Source organism: Neolamprologus brichardi, chromosome 20, assembly GCF_056152115.1.
Source record: "Neolamprologus brichardi isolate AB-2024 chromosome 20, ASM5615211v1, whole genome shotgun sequence".
NCBI classification, from domain to species: Eukaryota; Metazoa; Chordata; class Actinopteri; order Cichliformes; family Cichlidae; genus Neolamprologus; species Neolamprologus brichardi.
This window is the reverse complement of record NC_142123.1, coordinates 18,445,758-18,466,397: the sequence shown is the minus strand read 5'-3', so window position 1 is coordinate 18,466,397 and position 20,640 is coordinate 18,445,758. Positions and strand designations below refer to the sequence as shown.

General features: G+C 41.3%; 1 protein-coding gene across 1 annotated transcript; it reads right to left on the bottom strand.

Annotated features, from left to right (window-relative positions):
- Positions 1-201: 201 nt before the first annotated feature.
- On the bottom strand, positions 202-20,184 carry tbc1d25 (TBC1 domain family, member 25). Its single transcript, XM_006804306.3, has 7 exons — positions 20,022-20,184; positions 7,020-7,129; positions 6,775-6,929; positions 6,379-6,506; positions 6,103-6,291; positions 5,057-5,332; positions 202-4,311 (listed from the first exon to the last, which is right to left on the bottom strand). The coding sequence occupies exons 1-7, from the start codon at positions 20,064-20,066 to the stop codon at positions 2,614-2,616; spliced, it is 2,601 nt and encodes an 866-aa protein (XP_006804369.3). The 5' UTR covers positions 20,067-20,184; the 3' UTR covers positions 202-2,613.
- Positions 20,185-20,640: the final 456 nt, after the last annotated feature.

The following is a 20,640-nucleotide window of genomic DNA, read 5'->3' as shown; positions in this document are numbered from 1 at the left end:
AGGTGTGCATCAGGTAGACTAACAACTTAAAATGCTTAATTGCTTTAAATCAATTAACAAAGTAGTACTAGATCCACCCAAGTAAAATTAAAATTGACGCAGTTTTGAGAACAGGATTGTATTTCAAATTCTACACTTGGACTTTTGTAGCCTTCATGAATCACTTCAAAACAATCATCCTCCATGCAATCAGCTGCACTGAATATTTATTTGTGTCCAATATACAATCAGTAACATTGTGTTTTAACTTTTGTTTACATAGATAACTTGAGATAAATCTTTTTAAATAAATGTACATATTGCTAGCTCACAGTCTAGTGAGTACAGTTATTTCAGATTGGTTTATTTTGATATTAAATACTGACATACAAAAGGAGGCAAAACAGAACACCAGAATCATAACCATACGAGCTTCTCCAACGATATCAGTCACTTCAAATTCTGTTTAAATAGAAATAGTCCTCAGAAGGTATTTCTCAAATAAGCGTTACCTTTTGCATGAGTACTGTGTTTGCAGAATATCTATCCCTTAAAAAGTAAGAATAGGTAAGGTAAACCATGCTAAGAAAAAGAATGTTTTAAGATCTACTCCCAAAATTTGTAGTTGTGCCTTCATATCCCTAAGAGCTGGCACACAACTGAGCTGAAGTCTGGAACGTTGAGCATGTGATCTAAGGATGGATTCATGTGACCGGGGCCAAAACCCATCCAGAGTAAGCATTTCTCCAGCTGCCCAGTTTATTGACAGTGTCATGGCCTAAAACATAAATATGTATTTTGCCTCCCTTCACCTATGTTGAGCTGGTAAAAAATAAGACCAGAACATCATCACCACCTATTATAACCACAGCATGAGCATAACTGCTTTGACACAAACAATAACAGAAAATGATGAATGTAAGCTTTGTTAAAGTGGAGTTTATGTCAGAGCTAGCACAATGCAGCTTTGATTTCACAGGCACATATCTAATGTGATCAACAAATCTGTGAATCAACTCAAAAAAACCCGAAAACAACAAAATAGGGCCAATCGTCCTGGGCGTGTCCTGACAGCTTTCAGCTGCTTTTTGATTGATTGCTGTTAGTCGGGTTCACTCTGTGAGGTCACCACAGATCTTAAAGTTTCCCCCCAAAAAGGACAAAAGAAGATGCGAGCTATACATTCATAAAACACTGTCTTTGGAAAAGAGCAATAAGCAAAGTGCTAAAATGAAACATTACTCAATAAACACATTTACAGTGTGCAGTACTTACTTTACTACTGATGTAGTTTTAATTTGTGACCCCAGCACAAGGTCTCTTAATAAAAAGGCATTTGTACAAAGTAGACTGAAACCACACTGATGTTCACAGCATGGCAGCCAGTTTTTGTCCTGGGCTAACATGTTTTAAAGAGACGTCACAACTGTTTGTTTTAACAGCGGCTTAGCAGAGGTTGGATCAGAGACAGTGGCCCCATCTCAGTTTCAACATCAGAACCTACGCTTTCACACTGTCTGCTCCAGTATAGGGTAGGTTGTGGTTATGGTGAGCTAGTCTTACAACTCCAAGATGAATTAGAAAGAACTAGAAATTGACTGGAAAACGTCTAAAGAGCAGAGACTCGACCATACGCAGCAGCTATATGTTTGTAATAAGTAAACCAGTTCATCTGGACCATAACTACTCTATGAGGAACTACTGGCCAATAAGTATGCAGTTATGGTCGTGTTATGTGTCAAATATTGCCAAGTATGTGTTCAATTCAATATTATTTGTATGGCACCAGGTTCACAACTAGTTGCCTCAAGTGAGTGTTTTAGAGGACAACCTACTTTCAACAGGAAGCAATTTCAGGCAGAAATGAGTCCTGGATGGTGCACCATGTGCTCCCGAGCACAGTGAATGTCACTGGAAATGCCTTTCTGCATGTTTGCTTTGAAGATACAAAGAAATGAAACAACATGCCAACTAAATAGTCAGCGAGTGGCTCCTTGTTCACGCACACAGACTTATTTAAAATATCCAAACTAAAAGAATTTAGATTATCGGATTAAATTATTGGGGTCACAGGGTCACATCCCTATCAAGCATGTTATTTTATGAGTAACAAGTCACACTTGAGGTTATTAAAAAAACAAAACAATAAACAAGCAAACAAACAAAAAACAAAACAAAACATACAAATTCTGCAATTATTCAGTGGTTCGTGCACTCGGGATGAGTGAAAGCAAAGACTTGACTCATGATTTCAAGAAACCACCATCCCATTATGTTTTTAAATAATTTAACTCCCGCGTTTTAATTAAGATACTTCCATGGCTTCCTGGAGAGGAAATCAGATTGTAAACAAACATGATAAAAGTGGCAACACAGGTTAAATGCACCAAGTGCATGATTCAGACAGGCTCGGGGTCAAATATCAGATTCCCAAATTACTGAGCTTCAAGAATCAGCAACCCCAATGGAAAAAAGGCTTGTTAGGTTCTTTATCCCGACTTCCAGAGAACAAGCAAGAAAAATGAAAAATATTACACTGACCTTAAGGAATATATGTATTTAATTAGAGACAGAATTAAAAGAGCTGAATCCACTAAGCAGTCTGGAAAAGGAGGCCAGTGATGTAAAACAGAATCAGGAACTGGTGGAAAAGGAATTTTGAGCTATCAGAGAAGGAATGGTGTTTGCCAAATTATAGGTTGAGTTTGGAGATGACAACTGTGGAGATGCTAAAGGGCTGTAAATGGGCTTAGCAGAGATGGCTGAAGAAGGGGAGTGCTGAGTAGCAGTAGCTGTTGTTGGAGAGTCTGAGCTAACCTCATCCCCTTCTTCTGAGTCCCACACCTCACTTTGCAAGTACTCTGCAAACAGGGCCTTGGCTCTTTGCAGCACCCTGCTCAGGTTGTGGCGTCGCACAAGGCGATCAAAGTGCATGGCTAGCTCATTGTAATCCAAACTGTTCTTGATGATATGGTCTCTGTGCTCCAACAGGATGGACAAGCACAGGAACAGCATGAAGGGGTTGCCTTTACCAAACTCTTGAGGAGGTGGCAAGGAGCACGGCTTGATGCCAGTGGTCTCGGCTTTTAGAGAACTGGGTGTATTAGCAGCGCTGCTGGGGGATTTGTTGCCAGGTGAGAGGAGACTGTTTGAGTACAACCTGGAACCAGACAAAGATGTTCCTCTTCCAAAGGACAAAATGGGTGAAGACAGCAGGGATCTGTTTTGAGCAGTAGAAAGAGAGCTGACGGATGTCCGTGCAGTGGGGGTTGTGGGTGAACTGATGTGTGTACTGCTGGGCAACTGAGTAGAAGAAGCTGACACGTTTAGGCCAGTTCTTGGTAAGGCCTCACTTTCGTTGCTCACGTATGGTGATGTGGACTTTGGAGGAGAGTCTGGAGAAACACCAGGCCAACTCGATGGTGACACTGAAGACATGGGAGAGACAGAGCCAGTTTTCCAGACGGGTTGGCTGCTTGGGAAAAGAGGTGGAGAAACATCATTATCAAAATTTTTAAACAGTGGTGTTTGCTCTCCCGTGTCCTCCTCAGTGTCAGTTGTGGATTGGCGCCTCTGGATGCTCGTTATCGACTCTGAAACCACCACACCCTGTTGACATGGAGGATGCTGTTCACCCTCCTCCATATCAAAGCTGTCTTCATTTCGGGCAGTATAATATTTAAACTCCCCAAAACTAGTCTGCCTCTCAAAGGGAGCACCTTTCAAATCTGTCTTTGCCATGGTTACCTGAGGGATATCACACTCGTCACCCAGATTTGCTTTGTCCGATCTCTCGCTTTGCCTGTCCATTTCGTCAGCGATGGCATTTATGTTCATGTCTGCTTCTTCTCTTGAAGGTCGCAGCATGTGCCGTCGACGCTGCTTCTCTTTTTGTTCCTTATCTTGAAAGTAGTCCTCAACCGTCTTGTCCTCAAAGTTGCTGAACATTGTTTCGTCGGCTTCCAGAGGTGGCCCCAGAAGCTCCACTTCAGTTTCAGGAGGATCTGGGGGCAGAGAGCTCCAAGTAACTTCCAGCATCCTTAGAGCATCATCAAACGCAAACTCTCGTTTAAGCTCCAGAAGAAGCCAACGGTAGCAGAAGAAGAGGTCGTCAGCTCCTCGGGACACTAGGTAAGAGTAGAATTCAGGATCGGAGTACTGCAGGAGGAGCTTCAGATGCTGGAACTTAACAGACATGAGCTGCCCGTCTGGCCGGAAGTTTCCTTCTAAGCGTTTCATGATGCCACAAAAGCAAATGAAGGCGTGTGCCTCGTTGTCCATTACTGCAAGTATTGGGGAGGCAATGTCACTCATGCCTTGACAGTAAGATATCTGGAAAAACAACACAATGGCAAAATGTTACAAAAATGACAGTTTGCACAAAGAACGCATTTCTATATCACGTCACAATCATCAAATGTATCATTTAAGACTGTGGTCTTTCTTCCTTAAAACAGCCGACATTAAAATACTTTTAAAGGAATCAAAACTGGATTGCTTTGAGCAAACCATTAGAAAAGCTAAAGTCATGCAAATCAGTCTTTTCTTAAAGAAAAATATCAGCCTTGTTATTTTGTCTTGGTTTGTTCCTTTTCTTCTCATACGTGCCGTCACTATCAGACAGTAAACTCTGTAACGGGCAGAAAATTGTGATTTTCTTTTGATGGAAAACTGCTCTGAGGCATTGTAGCAGATGGAGTTATTTAGTTAATGAACTTTAACAGTGACAAAATAGGTTTTAGATGAAAGACAGCAAAGGTAAGACAAAATTCATGCTACTATTTTTCAAACTCGAAGCGTGGTCTGGTTTTCTTTTGCTGCTGGTTCAGTGAATTTTGGTCGGAGCGTGATGAAACTTGCAGTTTTGGAATCTGCGAGATGCCAGCTTTCAATGTTACATACATTCCGGAATGTCACTGTGTGACTCTGCAAACAGGGAATCTGTGCTTTGTGTTTATGTCATTTGTGTTTACATGCTCTTCTATTTGTTTGTTCTGGCGTTTCTGTCGATACAGAGGGTTAAGAGATTCAGACTGCAAGAGAAGATTTGCGTTCCAGATAATGCACCAATACAAACCTGTGGATGAGTGATGGCAAATGTGGTGAGCAGATCTGTGAGGGCAGTCAAATGTGGACTATCCTCAGAGCCTGCATAGTATGGATGAGCTCGATCCGTCCTCAGGACGTCTTTGAGAACATTTCCACGGATAAATTCAAGGTCCTCATGACTAACCCGGGTTGTCCACTCTCTCTTTAGCTGGTCATACTCTCTCGTCTTCCTCTTCATGTAGTCCATTCTCTCTTGTCCGCTAAGTCCATCTGGATAGACATTCAGGAGGTAACGCCAAACCACCTAACCCAGAGGACAACAGAGGAGTTAATCCTTGAGAAATGTAAGTCATAAAACACAAATTCTATAATTGCACATATATGTTCTTAATTGTCCTTCAAGTTCCATCTTTTCATCAAAAAAAATCGCAAATGACTGAACGTATCAGTTTGTTAAAAGATTTTACTTTTATAATTGCTTATGTTTAGCTTATTTGAATTTCACAGAAATGCCTGTACATAGCGTGTCAGCATTTCTTTAACTGGAACAAAGTGACCACATGAGGAAGTTGCTCAAGTTTAGACAACACCCACATGTATTGTTTTAACCTACTACAAGATCGTTAATCAACTTGTCCATCTTTGTCTTGCAAGGCTGCAGCCTGTGCAGCCTCGTATGCAATCACCAGATAAGAAGTTGTGTTTTCCTAACTTGTACTCCACCCATGAGTGTTACGTGAGTAAGACAGTATATAATAAAGTTTGAGCAGATGCCTGGCGCGCATTCCTGCACTGACTCTGTAGTTGACAGATCCGTGCTCAGGAATCGTCCATGTACATGAATTAACTCTGGGCCCGTGATTCTTTGCTTTCCTGAGGTTTTTCTCCTAACACAGTTCAAATCTGGTTGCAAGCTGGCTGATTGTTAAAACTCTCAGCCAAGAGGGAGAGCTAGGATAGCAGGATAGCTAGAATTAGCACGAGAATTTGTTCAGTTTAAATAATAACCAGATTATTTTGTTTAGAGCGTACAAGGTGCTCATATACAATATTAATCAAACACAGGTGCTAAACCTTCCGCAGCGACGGCTCCACACCCCCATGGTAGATTCGCAGTCTGAGTTCCTCAGGCCGGGTCAACTGTCCCTGTCCGTTAAGGTAACTGTGAAACTCAGCGTCACTTAGAGGGGGCTTGAAAGGCTTGATCTCCTCCCCATAAGACCAGCTGAAGGCCTGCTGGACCTTCGACAGGGTCCGGCCCACCTAAACAGAATAGAAACAGGTGCATAAGCAAAAATGTGGCTCAGAGAGTGTGGTTAGGTTAAACAGAGTGAGGAAAGGTAAAGGAACCTGGGACAGTAGAGACTGGGTGAAGGGAAGAGCTGCAGATGCCAAGGATCTAGTCTTCTCTGTGAGAAGCTGCTCAGAGCCAATCACGTCTTTGGGGCTTATGATGTCCCAGTCTTCCAAAACAGGGCCTGCAGTGAAATAATGACAAGCAGATTTAACAGCAACAGTGTTTTAGTCCTTCCTGTGTCACGTTTTGATGCCTGGTTTCAATCTGAAAGAGGTATTCTTTGTTGTAATCATTTCTCTTCTGCAAACAGACTTTTAAAAGTTTGGATTTGATGGGCAACAAAATGTTCTACCACAGACTGTAGTTTTGATCTTTAAAATTTATATCATAAATTAGAAATCGATAACATTTTTGCTTTCAGTCTTGATTTAAGTTGCTGGTGTTCTTACTGTCCTCAGAAGGTTTTATATCCATCTTGAGCTGCAGAAATGGTCTGGCTGCACTGACAAACGCAACATCCAAATCCCAGTCAGAGACCAGAGACAGATACATTTCAGCCCCGCTGCGATCGCGAGACAAGTAACCAACATTGAAGTTTCTCTTCCTAATTCAAGAAAGATATTTAAACAATGTTAGATAAATTCTTTGGGCACTTCTGTTTATAAGTCTGTTTGGCTATTCTGACCATTCTTACCCATTCAAATCAAAGGCTCTGATAAGTATGTGCTGCAAAACCTCCAGCGATGTTATCTGGGGATCAACAGCAAAGGAGCGAAACTCCACAGGAAGTGCCCCATCACATTTCTAGGAAAAAATAAATAAAAATCATATTACAATCTCATCACTGACAAACAAGTAAACATACAAACATTCTTGGTGTGGTTAAACCATGGTAAGAGAATAAGAGACACAAACAAAGTCAATGGGATACTATACCACCCTATAATAAAATAAAAAACAATGCATTGTTACTAGACCATAACTGTAAAATTATTATAAAACAAAATACATAATAATTTGTCTATTTGAATGTAAAGCATACAAAACACATAAAATTAATGGAATAATTGTCCAGAGGAGGCTCAAAAGGTAGCGCATTTAACACAAGTAATTTAATCAAGCACCAAAATCCCAACACGACAACGAGTACAAAGAGTTTACCCACGCTTATTTACCCATGCTTATTAGCACAGAGGAGCATAGCTGATGCTATAGCAGTGGGATGGAAAATAGTTGGGCATTTTAAACATTCCACCTTAGCCTACTCCCGCCTTGAGGACATTCAGGGACAGCTCAACCAGCCAATAAAGAGACTGCAGCAGGACGTACAGATGCGCTGGAACAGCACGTATTACATGCTCCAGTCCCTCATTGAGCAAAAGTGAGTGCTGGGGGTGTCCGAGCATGAACTCCCTGACTATCTCACCGCTCACCAATGGGCTCTTATGGAGACGACTGTTGCCATCCTCGCCCCCTTTGAGGAACTAACTAAAAAAGTGAGCAGGTACGACGCACTAGCCTCTGATGTCATCCCAGCTGTGACTGTGCTAGTGAGACTTCTAAACAGAGAAACAGACAAGTAAATACCTCTCAGCCCCATGTAGCAGTGTGGAAAGTGTCGGATTATGATATTATTTTATGCCATGTTAGACCCCTAATTAAAGATTGTGAATTATTATGTAGTTTTAGTTTGTATTATTCTCCTGAATTAGAAGAAGGTGATAACGATTACATTTGGTAAACTGATTTGCATTACATGAGACTGTTGATTTATTGTGAATGAATGATATTGTTTTATGATGCATTATACTGCTGAGTTATAAGAAATACTGTTTGCAGAAAGTCATCACCTTATTTGTCTGGTTAGAAGAGAACAGAGCATACTGCCCCATCTTAGCAGGAGCAGATAAACAGGGAGCCAAGGTCGTAGCTTAGGCGCTGTGTGAGAAAGAATGTGAATGTTTAGGCTTTTATGATTAGGTGGGGGCCACTAGAGGCTATAAGAGTTTGATCAAGGCTCCACCATTTTGAGATTTGATGCTGTCTGCTTTATGGTGTCCATCTCCCACGCGTGTGTTCATTAAATCATCGTTTGACTTGACCCGGCCGGACCAGTGTGGTTATTTTTGGTTTTCCTCTTGTATCCATCCCCAATATTTGAATCCGTAACAGTTTTGGGGGCTCGTCCTGTGGTATTGGGATGGAAGTTTTGGAGGCTTGGACGGTCCGAGGTGGTCAGACGGGCAGACATTATCCGGCAATCGAACTGAGTGGACAGGCGCCTTTAAAAAAGAGGTAGGCACAGGCCTGTTGATTTGATCCGAAGTGTGCTGAATTGGACGATGAAATTAAATGTCTATTCAGTAAAAGTTGCCGGTGAGTGTCTGTTTTGATTTTGATGAAAAATCTCATGAGTGTTGAAATTTGAAGTAAGGTTACAAGTAATAATACTGGGTTAGAGTCTCAGGTAGTTGGATAGGGAATTGGTCATTTTGTGAGTTAGAGTCTCCATTGGTCTAAGGATTGCATCTGTGTTGGCCATGTTGCGAGTTAGAGTCTCCATTGTCCATAACGTTGCATCTGCCTCAGTCATACTCTTGTTTTTGGGTGTTGTCTGTTGTTTAAAAGTATTATAAATTTTGTTAGAACGGTGGTTAGAGTCCACTAAGAGGCGCATAGCCCGGAGGTTACGCTCCCTCCTGGCCGCGGACGCGCGACCTTGACCTGTCGGCGAACAGGGTTAGTTCAGTTGGCTTGACTGTGGGGTACAGGGCATCCTGGAACAAGCTAGGAGTTAGAGGCTCCTTATCTGCGCTTTTTTGGACACTTTAAATTGAGTTAGGGACTCTAGAGATGAGGCCAGATACAGTTAGAGTCTGATACTGGTTAATTGATTACAAAAAAGTTGGACTTTCTTCGGTTGGACCCGTTATCTTAAATTTGTCAAAATTGTGTAGGCGCTAAAACTTTCAGACCTGAGAGTGATTGTAAATATAAGACGTCTTTGTAAAATAAGATAGAGAGTTGAGTGTGAAACGAGGCTGTGTGTGATGACAGCGCGCTGCAGCGCTGCGAGCTATTTTTAGATAGTATGTGAACATGCAAATGAGGTGGCTGCTGTGAAGCCCACAGAGGACTTCCTGTTTAGCGTGTTATTGAGTTTTATAAGTATGATTTGCAAACAATGATACATGCCTGTAATTAAAACGCTGATTTTGCTGATTATAATATTACAAATAAAGTTTTGAATGACTACGGTGAATGTTTGATGTTTGGCTGAGTTTTGATATGGGAGAGACGGCTTTGCAGCTGCTGGGGGTAAGTGACCGGAAATTTGCATGCCCATAAAAGGCAACTGCCTGACTGTGTGAACTATGCACCAAGAGAGAGAGTAAAATCTAGGCAGATGAACCAAATGAATGTTTTAAGAAAAATAGTAAATGAATGTTTAGTCTCTTAATACAGGTGGATTTCTCTCAACCAGGAGACCTGAGTACAGCAGCAAAAGGATAGATTAACAAAATTGGGACGACAGACAGGCCAAGCTCTGGCTCAAAATTTTACAGCTTGACCTCTCACTTTGTCCCTACCCGAAAAAGAAGCTTAAAGGACATCTTCTCCTCCAGTTATCGGCTACCATCACTGGAAATTTTCAGGCAAGTTTTTCACTGAATTGTTTTTGGCACCATGTGTCCCTGAATCTCACAAGCAAGCTCTAATTCCTGGCTGAAGACATGGAATGCTGTTATTTAAGGTGGGAAATCAAAATTTGGGAAACAAAATTAAAAACACACACAATTAGAGAAATGCCTTGTTTGAGAAAAAAGTTAAAATAACCCACCCACAAACGCACACACACGCAATGAAGAAACAGCTTACATTCATGAACACGTGAAGAGTTTCCAGCAAGGTTAAAGCAGCGAAACTTAACATACACCTGATGTTAAATGATAAAGTCTATCCACTACTAACAAATAAACTCTCTGGGTTGCAGGACAACAACTTGACTTCAAAAAGACAGACACTGGTATAACCAACCAGTGATGAAACAACAAATTTAGTGGTTAAAAGAGTCAAATTGTGACATGTTTTCCTCTGATTGATTAATACAAGTGATTACTGAATGAAATAAAATTCCTTTTTGAATTATTAAACATGATCTTAAGAATTTTAACATGTACCTGTGTTGTCCTGTCAACTTGGTGGGTTAGGAGTTGATTATATAGTGAGAAAAAACAAAAAAAAGGGGGGGAGAAGGCTGACACAGGGCCTGGCCCCTCTCTGAATAACACAGCCAAAACAACATCATTTTCCTGTTCGTCTGTTTTTGTTTTGTTTTTGTTTTTTCTCTTTATGCTTAATTACAGGCTGCTTTGTCGGCCCGGAAAGCCGAGGCTGACCTGGACTCCTGCTCTCCCTTCTACCATCTTTGCTCTCCCCTCTACCATCTTTGATGTGACCCTGACCAAATGCTACAGCAGCTGGACCCACAACAACAGCCTGAGAATGTCAACAGTGCTGCAGGAAAACGATCTCATGCAGCGGAGACGGAGAACGTTAAATCCAAGGTCCGTTTCACTACACGGGGGAGATTTCCAGACAGCTTCAGCTGACAGAGCTGTGACGAGACGCCTATTAAGCCCAGATGAAAAGTGAGGCCGAGCAAAAGAATGCTGACCTTAACAACTCTGCATTAAAACTGTGCAGGACAGTGACGGACCAACACGGAGGATCGGGCAGCAAAAAGGGCGTGCCAGAGACACGAGGAGTAACTGAGGTCAGAAGGCACCTCAGATTGGACAAAAGCAGCAGAAGAACATAAGCTGAAGGCACAGGTGTCGGGGCTCGGTCAGGAGCTGACCTCTGAGAAGAGCCGAACAGCAGAGCTGCAGAAGGCCGTGGAGCAAAGCAAGGAAAACATCAATAAACTTCAATCTGACGTGTACGGAAAAGACTCTGAGGTTTCTGCCCTCAGTGAGAGCTCAAGACATCAGAGCAGAAACGGAGCATGGCTCAGGAGGAGCTGGCTGCTAATCGAACCCATCAGTCAGGCTTAGAGTCCCAGATACAGGACTTTAAATCAGGCCGGAGCTTGCTGGAGCAGGAGGTTGCCAAACCTGACGAGAAGCTCCAACAGCAGGAGCAAACCCTGAAGGAGCTACAGAAGCAAAAAGGGTCAAGTTAAGGAGGAGCTGGACAAGAAGAAGATGCAGGACACTGGAGAAAAGGACTGCCTCAATTGGGGTCAGAACCAGTATGGACAGAACTTTGGGCAGCAGCACCAATGGACCCAAACAGACTGAAAAGGAGGAGGGCAGGACCCCAGGGGCTTCAGGCCATGGTTTACCCAGAACACCAGAACAGGAAAGTGATGAACACAAACACACACATCTACATACACTGACTCAGAAGCAAGAGAAACACACATATGAACACATATGCACTCGTTGATTGACTGAGAAATGACACACACACACGCACACAAATCAAAATGCTGATTCAATTCACTGAGAAGTGATCCACACACACATACACATGTTTGTGCAATGAAGAGTGATACACACACGCTGATGCAATGAAGAATGCTTTACTAACAAATGCTATGCTGATACGCAAAATGCTGCACACAAACGTCCAAATACAGAATCTGTTACAACAACAAGAAGCCATTGATTGTTAATTGGTTAAATGCATTTCATGTCACCCAGAGGGCATTTGTGCAGATTTAGGGGACAGGGTCTAAAGCAGTTTGGTTATGAAAACAATGTCTGTGAGTGATGTCTGTTTATGGCTCAAGGCCTCGACTGAATTGTTTACTGTGCTTCGCACAGCCTGATAAGGAGCAGTGGTACAGAGTGAAAATGATGAATTAACGGTGTGAGCCTTATTTCGGAGAGTCACATGTTTGTGATTGAGATTTAATTGAAGGAGGAACACACTGAAAAATAAAATATAAAATAAAAAGAAGAAAAGGGGGCCAGCCCTTGGATTTACATAAGCATCCCACGTGTATTTAACACAATTCCCTCAGGCTTTAAAGATCTGTACAAAATTCAACAGGAAATCATAGCTTCCCTGTATTTCCTACATTGTTGGCATGCTGGTGAGTGCTGTTGCTCCACAGTAAGAAGGTCCTGGGTGCAAGTCCACAGTCTGGTTAGTTTGCAGTGGTTTCTCTCTGGGTATTCTGGTTTCCTGCCACAGTGAAAAGTCATGCAGCTGTTAGAGCTAGGTTAATTGATGATTCTAAATTATCTGTGAATGTAAGTGTAAATGGTTGTTTGTTTCTATGTGACAGACTGGTGACCTGTTTGGGGTGCACCCTGCCTCGTAACCTATCACTTCAGGGTTATTTCCCAGCCCTCCTGCAATCAGGATAAAGATAGGAGGATGGTAGTTGTTGTAGACCCATTCAATTTTTATGGTAACCAGAATTTAGACTTTGTTGAACCGTAGGCAATATGAAGACAACATGTAGTATTTAAGGGACCAAGTAGAATTTGGATAAAAGTTAGTGAATAGTGTTGAAAAAATGACAGAATTGTGAAGGATTAAAATATTCCAGGAGCTCAACTTACTCCATCTGAACATGTCTTAATCGTGTAATATGAACTCAAAATGCACAGGTTTACTGAATATGAAAAGGTTGTGTTGATTTAACTCAGTTGTTTAAGTTTCTACCAAAGCAAAACATTTGTGTGCAACTAGTGTCCACTATTGAATCAAATAAGTCCAACATGTTTTTGTCAGTGCAAAAGAAGTTACGGTACCTGTATTCCTACACAATATTGTCCCGGGACGGAGAAAAACTTTCTGGTGAAGTTTTGGTTGATTTTGGGTTTTGCTTAAAACTAGGTTGATTTTATCAGTGAGGTTTGGATTGTTTTCTCTCTCTAAGAGAGAGAAAGATGGTTTTATGCTTGGACATGTTTCCAACGGGCCCCAGTATTTGTTATTATATGAGTAGTTTATTGGTTACGTTTGTTTTTGCTTTTGTTACAGTGCACTGAAATAAGAACATCTGAGAGGAGTGATCCACCGGTGGTGATATTTTGGTATTTTGTGAGTTCCTGATTTAACAAATCAGCTCTTTAATCCAGGCCTGAGAGATTGAACTTTAAAGCGCTATAAAATATTCTTACTGAAAACAGTTGCAAAGTATTTTTCTCCATGATTATAATGGGCTCTGGAGAAATTCACTTATATGGGACATTGATCACATGAGAAGTCCTGAGCCTAAAAGGATTGCAGCGAGTCAATCCAGTTAAAAAAAAAAAACAAGGAACTGTTTTTCCTTTAAAATGATGACGTCATCTTGCTGGTGATGGAGCCTCGAATAGGTTGCATGTGAGACTCCATTATCAGCAATATCTGGTATGAATGTGTGTGAATGTATGCATGTGACTGGACTGTGATGGACTGACGACTAAAAGTTTTAACTGACTTGATACTGAGACAAAAACGATACTGACTTTAGGATTAGTAAATGTCCACAAACAATTCACCCAGCCTGTAAAAGAAGGGTGGATGTTTTGTCTCGCTTTGTTTTGTTTTTGCAGGAGTAGAAGGATGACAGAGACTAAAGGGGGAGGCTGTAGCTTCACATGAGTGTGAACTGCAGACTTAACCCTTTGGTTGCTAATTTTGAGCTACTGATGTTTCCATCAAGAAAATTGTGTTTTATTAGCTGTGTTTCGATTAATGTATCACATTATATTGTTGGGAATGTTAAATGCTAAAATGGAGAGAAGCTTTGATTTCATTCATGACTGAACATGTTATTATTAACCATAGCAGGCCACTGTAAAAAGTCAATTAATTTTGATAGAAAAAAAGCAAAAAAAACTCTATTGATGTCTATGAATAACAGGGGAATGATAGACTTGTCACATTCAAAATAGAGATATGTAATGACAAACACTGGTCCACGTCATTTAGGTTCTCCATTGAAATAGTCAATAATTTAGAAAAGTAGGATAGAACCGACAGGGGCATGTGCTGAGATGTGGTGCTGCACAAGAACAAGAGCATTAAATAAAGAAAAATTATTGTGTTTAGCTTTGATAAATTCAAATTAAAATGTACCATTACACTCAGAGGATCAATATGAAATTCAATATATGCTAATTTTGTATGAAGTACGTGACTGATAACTGTTCTGTCCTGAGCTTTTGTTTTTACAGCACCCACTTGACCACACCAACAGTTTCTCGCCACCCAAAGGGGGTACTTGCAAAGAATAGGGAGGAATATCATCAGAAGTGGGGAAGGTAAGCCCCGATGGGGGTGATAACATCATTAATTTCACGTATGGTCAAATTCTTAAAACTTGACCCCAAATATGAAAAATTCTTCAAACATTTAGAGACAGAGTGGAGTTCTAGATAAACATAATGTAGCAAACCACATAAGGATGGAGCGTTGGAATCAATAAGATGGTGAAATCACACACAGGAAAAATGTTGATCATGTTGATTATGTTTATTCCAGTGTGCAGAGATTGGCTAATCTGACCAGGAAATGTTATAAAATGGATTGTCGGAACAGTCAGCGTTAAAGTCACCTTTGACAGTCCAGACTAAGATGGCGTTGGACATCTTCAGGGCGGAAAAGGGTTGGTGTGACCAAGGTGTGGTTTGGCTTGTTGTATGTATATTTCAAGATGTTATGGCTCTGGATGGACCAGTTACCAGGGCATGAAAGGAGGACAGACTCATTAAATGAGGAGAAGGAATTTTCTGGGATTGGAGATCCTCTGGGTGAGTGGTTGACTAAAAGCATGCATAAAATAAAAGCTGTCGTTTGTTATTGATTGGTAATAGATTGATAATTGGCCACATTCACAGTTGTATTGACTTGTAGTGGACGTTTAAGCACTCTAATTAGCAGATTGAAAATAGTGACATTAAAGGAAGAATATGCAGCACCACCCTGTCAGATGCCAGTGCCGGTGGGGCTCAGTGATGAATCAGGTGAGCTGGATTCATGGCTGAATCAAAACATAGATGCCCCTGCTGTGGTCAGTAAGGGATAAAAAGGGTGTGTTTTACTGTTATTGTAGCATCAGCATTATTGTTACATCAGAATCATATAACAAGCATTGCATTGAACATTTATATCATATTAACATTTGTATTACAGTGATTGTTATAACTTCATGTTAATCTTCTATCTACAGGTGTCAAAAGTAGTCAACAAGTTTATGTTGAAGTGAAGTTCATATTAATACAGGTTTTGTTTGTAGACAATTGTGAAGACGCAGGCTCTGGGCGGAGCCAGGAGTTAAACAGATCTAACTTGACAAGTAAATTGATTTCATTCTCTAACACAGGATAACAAGACTGGAGCAACGACACTGGACAGGAGAAAGTCTGATACTTTCTAAGATATGAGGTCACTAACCTGTTCTTTTAATTTTCTAGCTTCGTTGAATTGACACATGTTAGAATTAGAAATGGCTGATTTGTTTTTGATGTCTTTTATTAGAATGAGTGGTTTTAATCATTTTTATATATATATCTTGCAAATGTGCTTATAATGAGTTGGCACTCGGTCTTTTGAAGGTCATAAGCTTCGTTCGGCGATAGTCCGCACTGATAAAGTGTAGGAAATGCCAGTGCAGCGGGCTAAATGCAAACACGCTTACACACACATACACTAAATTAGGATAAGTCCTTGGGACATTCTGAATATTCTAAACCAATTCTGAACCACCAAAAGATCAGTAGACAGCAACATTAGATTGTTAGAGCTGGGAAGAGAGGTGTTTTGGTTTTCTGTCTCTTACAGAGAAAGGAACAGACACCAGACGAGGTCACAGATATACGAGGATCCTTCGCAGCAGAGACAGATACGGTGACTGCGGAAACATCAACTGGGTTCAAATGTCATGGCATTTTGGGCTCCAGTTAGTCACCTCAAAAGGATGGATCCCATAAACACAGCAATAACCATGAAGGGGTTGGCGGAAATCCAGGAACACCAGACCAACGACGTTCGAGAGGCTGTTGGTCATAAGGAGAACACCTTTCTGTTCCTTTTCCTGGGGAACACAGCTGTGATCCCAGAATACACAGATCATTGTTTGAAAGCGGGACAGAATAATCCCCTGATCTGTGCAACGACTGAAGGGTTGTCTAACCCCTGATGTTGAAGGAAACAAGAGCAGAGGATCACCCGACTGGAAGACACTGGTGCCTACAGCCATAAAATAAAGGTTAAAAGCTCCTCGGACAGAGGTTCTAGTCTGAGTACGTTTGGAGGGTATAAGGTAGCACCGAAATAAAGCTGTGGGAGAACTGGGGAGTGATGGGAGTATCATCTGTACCTACTGTTGTTGTTGTAATAAAAGTTTTTCTTGCATCTGAACTGCGCAAACACAGAGGTCATCTAACATATAGTTTACCCAACAGGGGGACAAAGGGCCTCAGGAGTAAGAAGAAATGAACCCGGCAACACTGGATTGCAGGGTGGAAGTGAGCTCTTTATGTCTAAAGAGCTCATCAGGGGGAATTGTCGGATTATGATATTATTTTATGCCATGTTAGACCCCTAATTAAAGATTGTGAATTATTATGTAGTTTTAGTTTGTATTATTCTCCTGAATTAGAAGAAGGTGATAACGATTACATTTGGTAAACTGATTTGCATTACATGAGACTGTTGATTTATTGTGAATGAATGATATTGTTTTATGATGCATTATACTGCTGAGTTATAAGAAATACTGTTTGCAGAAAGTCATCGCCTTATTTGTCTGGTTAGAAGAGAACAGAGCATACTGCCCCATCTTAGCAGGAGCAGATAAACAGGGAGCCAAGGTCGTAGCTTAGGCGCTGTGTGAGAAAGAATGTGAATGTTTAGGCTTTTATGATTAGGTGGGGGCCACTAGAGGCTATAAGAGTTTGATCAAGGCTCCACCATTTTGAGATTTGATGCTGTCTGCTGTATGGTGTCCATCTCCCACGCGTGTGTTCATTAAATCATCGTTTGACTTGACCCGGCCGGACCAGTGTGGTTATTTTTGGTTTTCCTCTTGTATCCATCCCCAATATTTGAATCCGTAACAAAAGTGAAAGGCTTTTTAGCTCAGTGTCGCACATTATTGATGAAAACAGAAACAGTCTGACTGCTGATAATGCAGAAAAGCTACTTTTCTTAAAAAAAAAAAAAAAAAAAAAAAAAAAAAAAAAAAAAAAACACCCTGCCACTCACTTTTTCTCTCCATTAAGTGAGTCATGTTAGACTTGATGTTAATACCTACCTCAGTTGCACTGACTGCCACAGTTCTATGTTGGTGGATGTTGTTAGTTTATTCAAATATTGTGCACTAAATAGCAAAGATGTTTATTAATGTCCCTTGTGTTGTCCAAAGCGGTAGAGTTTACAATAAACTAAAAACAATACTTGAGTTGCACTGTCACTGTTTAAATTTTTTTTTCATAATTATTTATTCTGTAATATGTTGCATACAACATGCTTTTCATTTTAAATAAATGTTCTTAATTCCAAACCAGTCCCTTGTTTGTTTGTTTTTTGTTAAATTATAGGACTAAAGCTGTTACCTGTAAATTTAAATCATGTTTTTATTAAGTACTCATACAGTGCAAGTACTCGTACTCGTTTCCAAAAAAGTGGTATCGGTGCATCCCTAGTTCCTGACTGTCATCTGTGCTTATGCGCCAATGGACAGTTCAGACTAGCCAGCCTTCTTGGGGTCACTAAGTGGGATACTTTAGGGTGATCCATCTGGTGTTTCTGTCATCCTACTGGAAAACGTCAGCGCTCACATGGGAAAAACAGTGAGACTCACTTCTGCTGTTTGCAGATGATGTGGCCTTGGTGGTTGCCTCCAGTTTGCACTAAAGCAGTTTGGAGCCAAGTGTGAAGCAGCGAGAATGAGAACTAGCACCTCCAAATCTGAGGTTGTGGTCCTCAGCTGGAAAAGGAGCACGACCAGTTGAGGTGGTTTGGGTATCTGATTAGGATGCCTCCTCGGCGCCTTCTGGGTGAGGTGTTCTGGGCACGGCCCACCAGACAGAGGCACCGAGGCAAACCCAAAACATGCTGGAGAGATTACATCAATCTCCTTACCATGTGTGGAGGGTTTCAACCCAAATCCAGCACCATGAGATTGTACACTAAGCGGAAGGAAGGAGGCAGAGGGCAAGTGAGTGTCTGAACCACCGTCCAGGATGAGGCAACAAGCATCCATGAGTACATCAGGAAGATGACCACAACTGACTGTGTGCTTAGTGAATAGCTCAGGCAGCAGAAACCCAAGAAAGAAGAGGAGCAAGAAGAACCATCATGAAGGAAAGGCCCCTGTATGTACCACCGGCAGATAGACGAAGTGGCTAGAAATCCTACCAGTGGCTGGACAAAGCTGGAGTGACAGCACATAGACACTAATCATGGCAGCACAGGAACAAGCACTGAGCACATAAGAGGCTGGGGTCTGTCACACCAGACAAGACCCCAGGTGCAGGCTGTGTAAAGATGCTAGCAAGCAGGGCAAACATGGAACGCCATAACCAAGTGGCCGGCATAGTATACAGGAACATCTGTGCTGAGTATGTCCTGGACGTCACGAGGTCAAAATTGGATACATGGTTGAGCATGACCGAGTTAAGATTCTGTGGGACTTCCAGATACAGACAGATAAACTGGTGATGGCTGACCAACCGGATACAGTAGTGGTGTCCAGCAGAGCGCAGTACTAGGAACAACAAAGATACTGTGCAGGACCCTTGAGCTCCCAAGACTCTGGTAGAGGACTCGAGCTTGAAGGATGAAGAAATTTTTTTTCTGGTTTTTATATCAATCAACATTATTATTTGGTTCAATATTTGAATACATTTTGTTCAAATGTACATTCGAATATTAAACCTTTTTGATATCCAATAATGTGATAGAAATAATGTGTAGAAACTAGCTTTTTAGTTTCTACACATTCTACCCTACTTTTATTTATGCAACTATAACAGTATTATGAATTTCTTTTGGCTTAATGACAACATTAACGTGTCACAAAAAAGCCATTAATTTAACAGTATAATTAAATGATGCAGGGTATACAGTGTACATTTCTTTATAAATGAATGAATTGTTTATGAAAAATAAATGTATCATTTTCTGTTTGTAACGCACAAACTGAACGGTAACGTAACGACAGTCATCTTTCAGTTTTGCAGTAAAGTAAACATCGCTACTTCCACGTCTCGCTGTTTGTAATGGAGGCGGAGTCAACCGGACGTGCTCCCGACGCAGGGGAAACAAACACCGCCGGGGATACCTACAGGCACAATACGCACACATTTTCTGGGCAGGCAAGTGACGTCAGCTCACCTCTGTGACAGCCCGATGTTTGCATTGGATATTGTCAACGTGTTATGACCGATAACCGTGTCAGGTGTATGTTACAGGTTTACTCAGTGTAAACTGACAGGGACAATGACTGATCGGCATCGAGAAGAAGCAATGCTACCAAAAACCCCCAAATAAATAGAAGAGGCCCCCTCTGTTATGGCACACTGCTAAACATCCAGTTTACGGAGTGCATATTTTCGACGTTTAACATTAACGCGGGAGCGTGTCTGTCTAAACAGCCAATTTAACATATGCGATAATATGATTGCTCGCTGTTAGCAGTCTTTGGCAGCCTATGTGGAAGTCAAAGAAACCATCATTCTCCCACCTTGACTTTGACACGAACAACACCCCTCTCCTCCTCGCCTTCCATCGTAAAGACTCCGTTTCGGAAAAGGATGGTTCGACCGAGCTTTGTCTGCTGTTTGTTTGCTTTTCTATCCTGACATGATGGAAGTGGCACCAGCCGAGTTCCTATGCTTGACGATATTCTGCTGATTCTTTTTCTTCTTCTTTGTGTTCAATAGCTGTTGACAAACAACGAATTGGTGCATTACCGCCACCAACTGGTATGGAGTATGCAACGGAATATCATACAAATGCGTTTGTTTAAGATAATAAAATATTGCTGATAACTTTTACTTCCTGAGTTATTTCTAAGTAAACCGATGTGGGTGGTTTCATGGCCAGAGAGGAACTTAGGGAGAATAATGAAGTACACAGCGTGTGAAAAATGGTCAGTTGTGAGAACGACAGTGTTACCTGCAGATGGAGGCAGTCAGGTAGCAAAATCCAGTGCAATATGGGACCAGTGGCACTTCCAGGTATGATGCAGCAGACCAGCTGGGAGAGTGGGAGAAGTTTTGTTTTGAAGACAGGTGGCACAGGCAGACAGCCACTCAGACGTCTCTGAGACTTTTATTATTATTATTATTATATTATTTTCC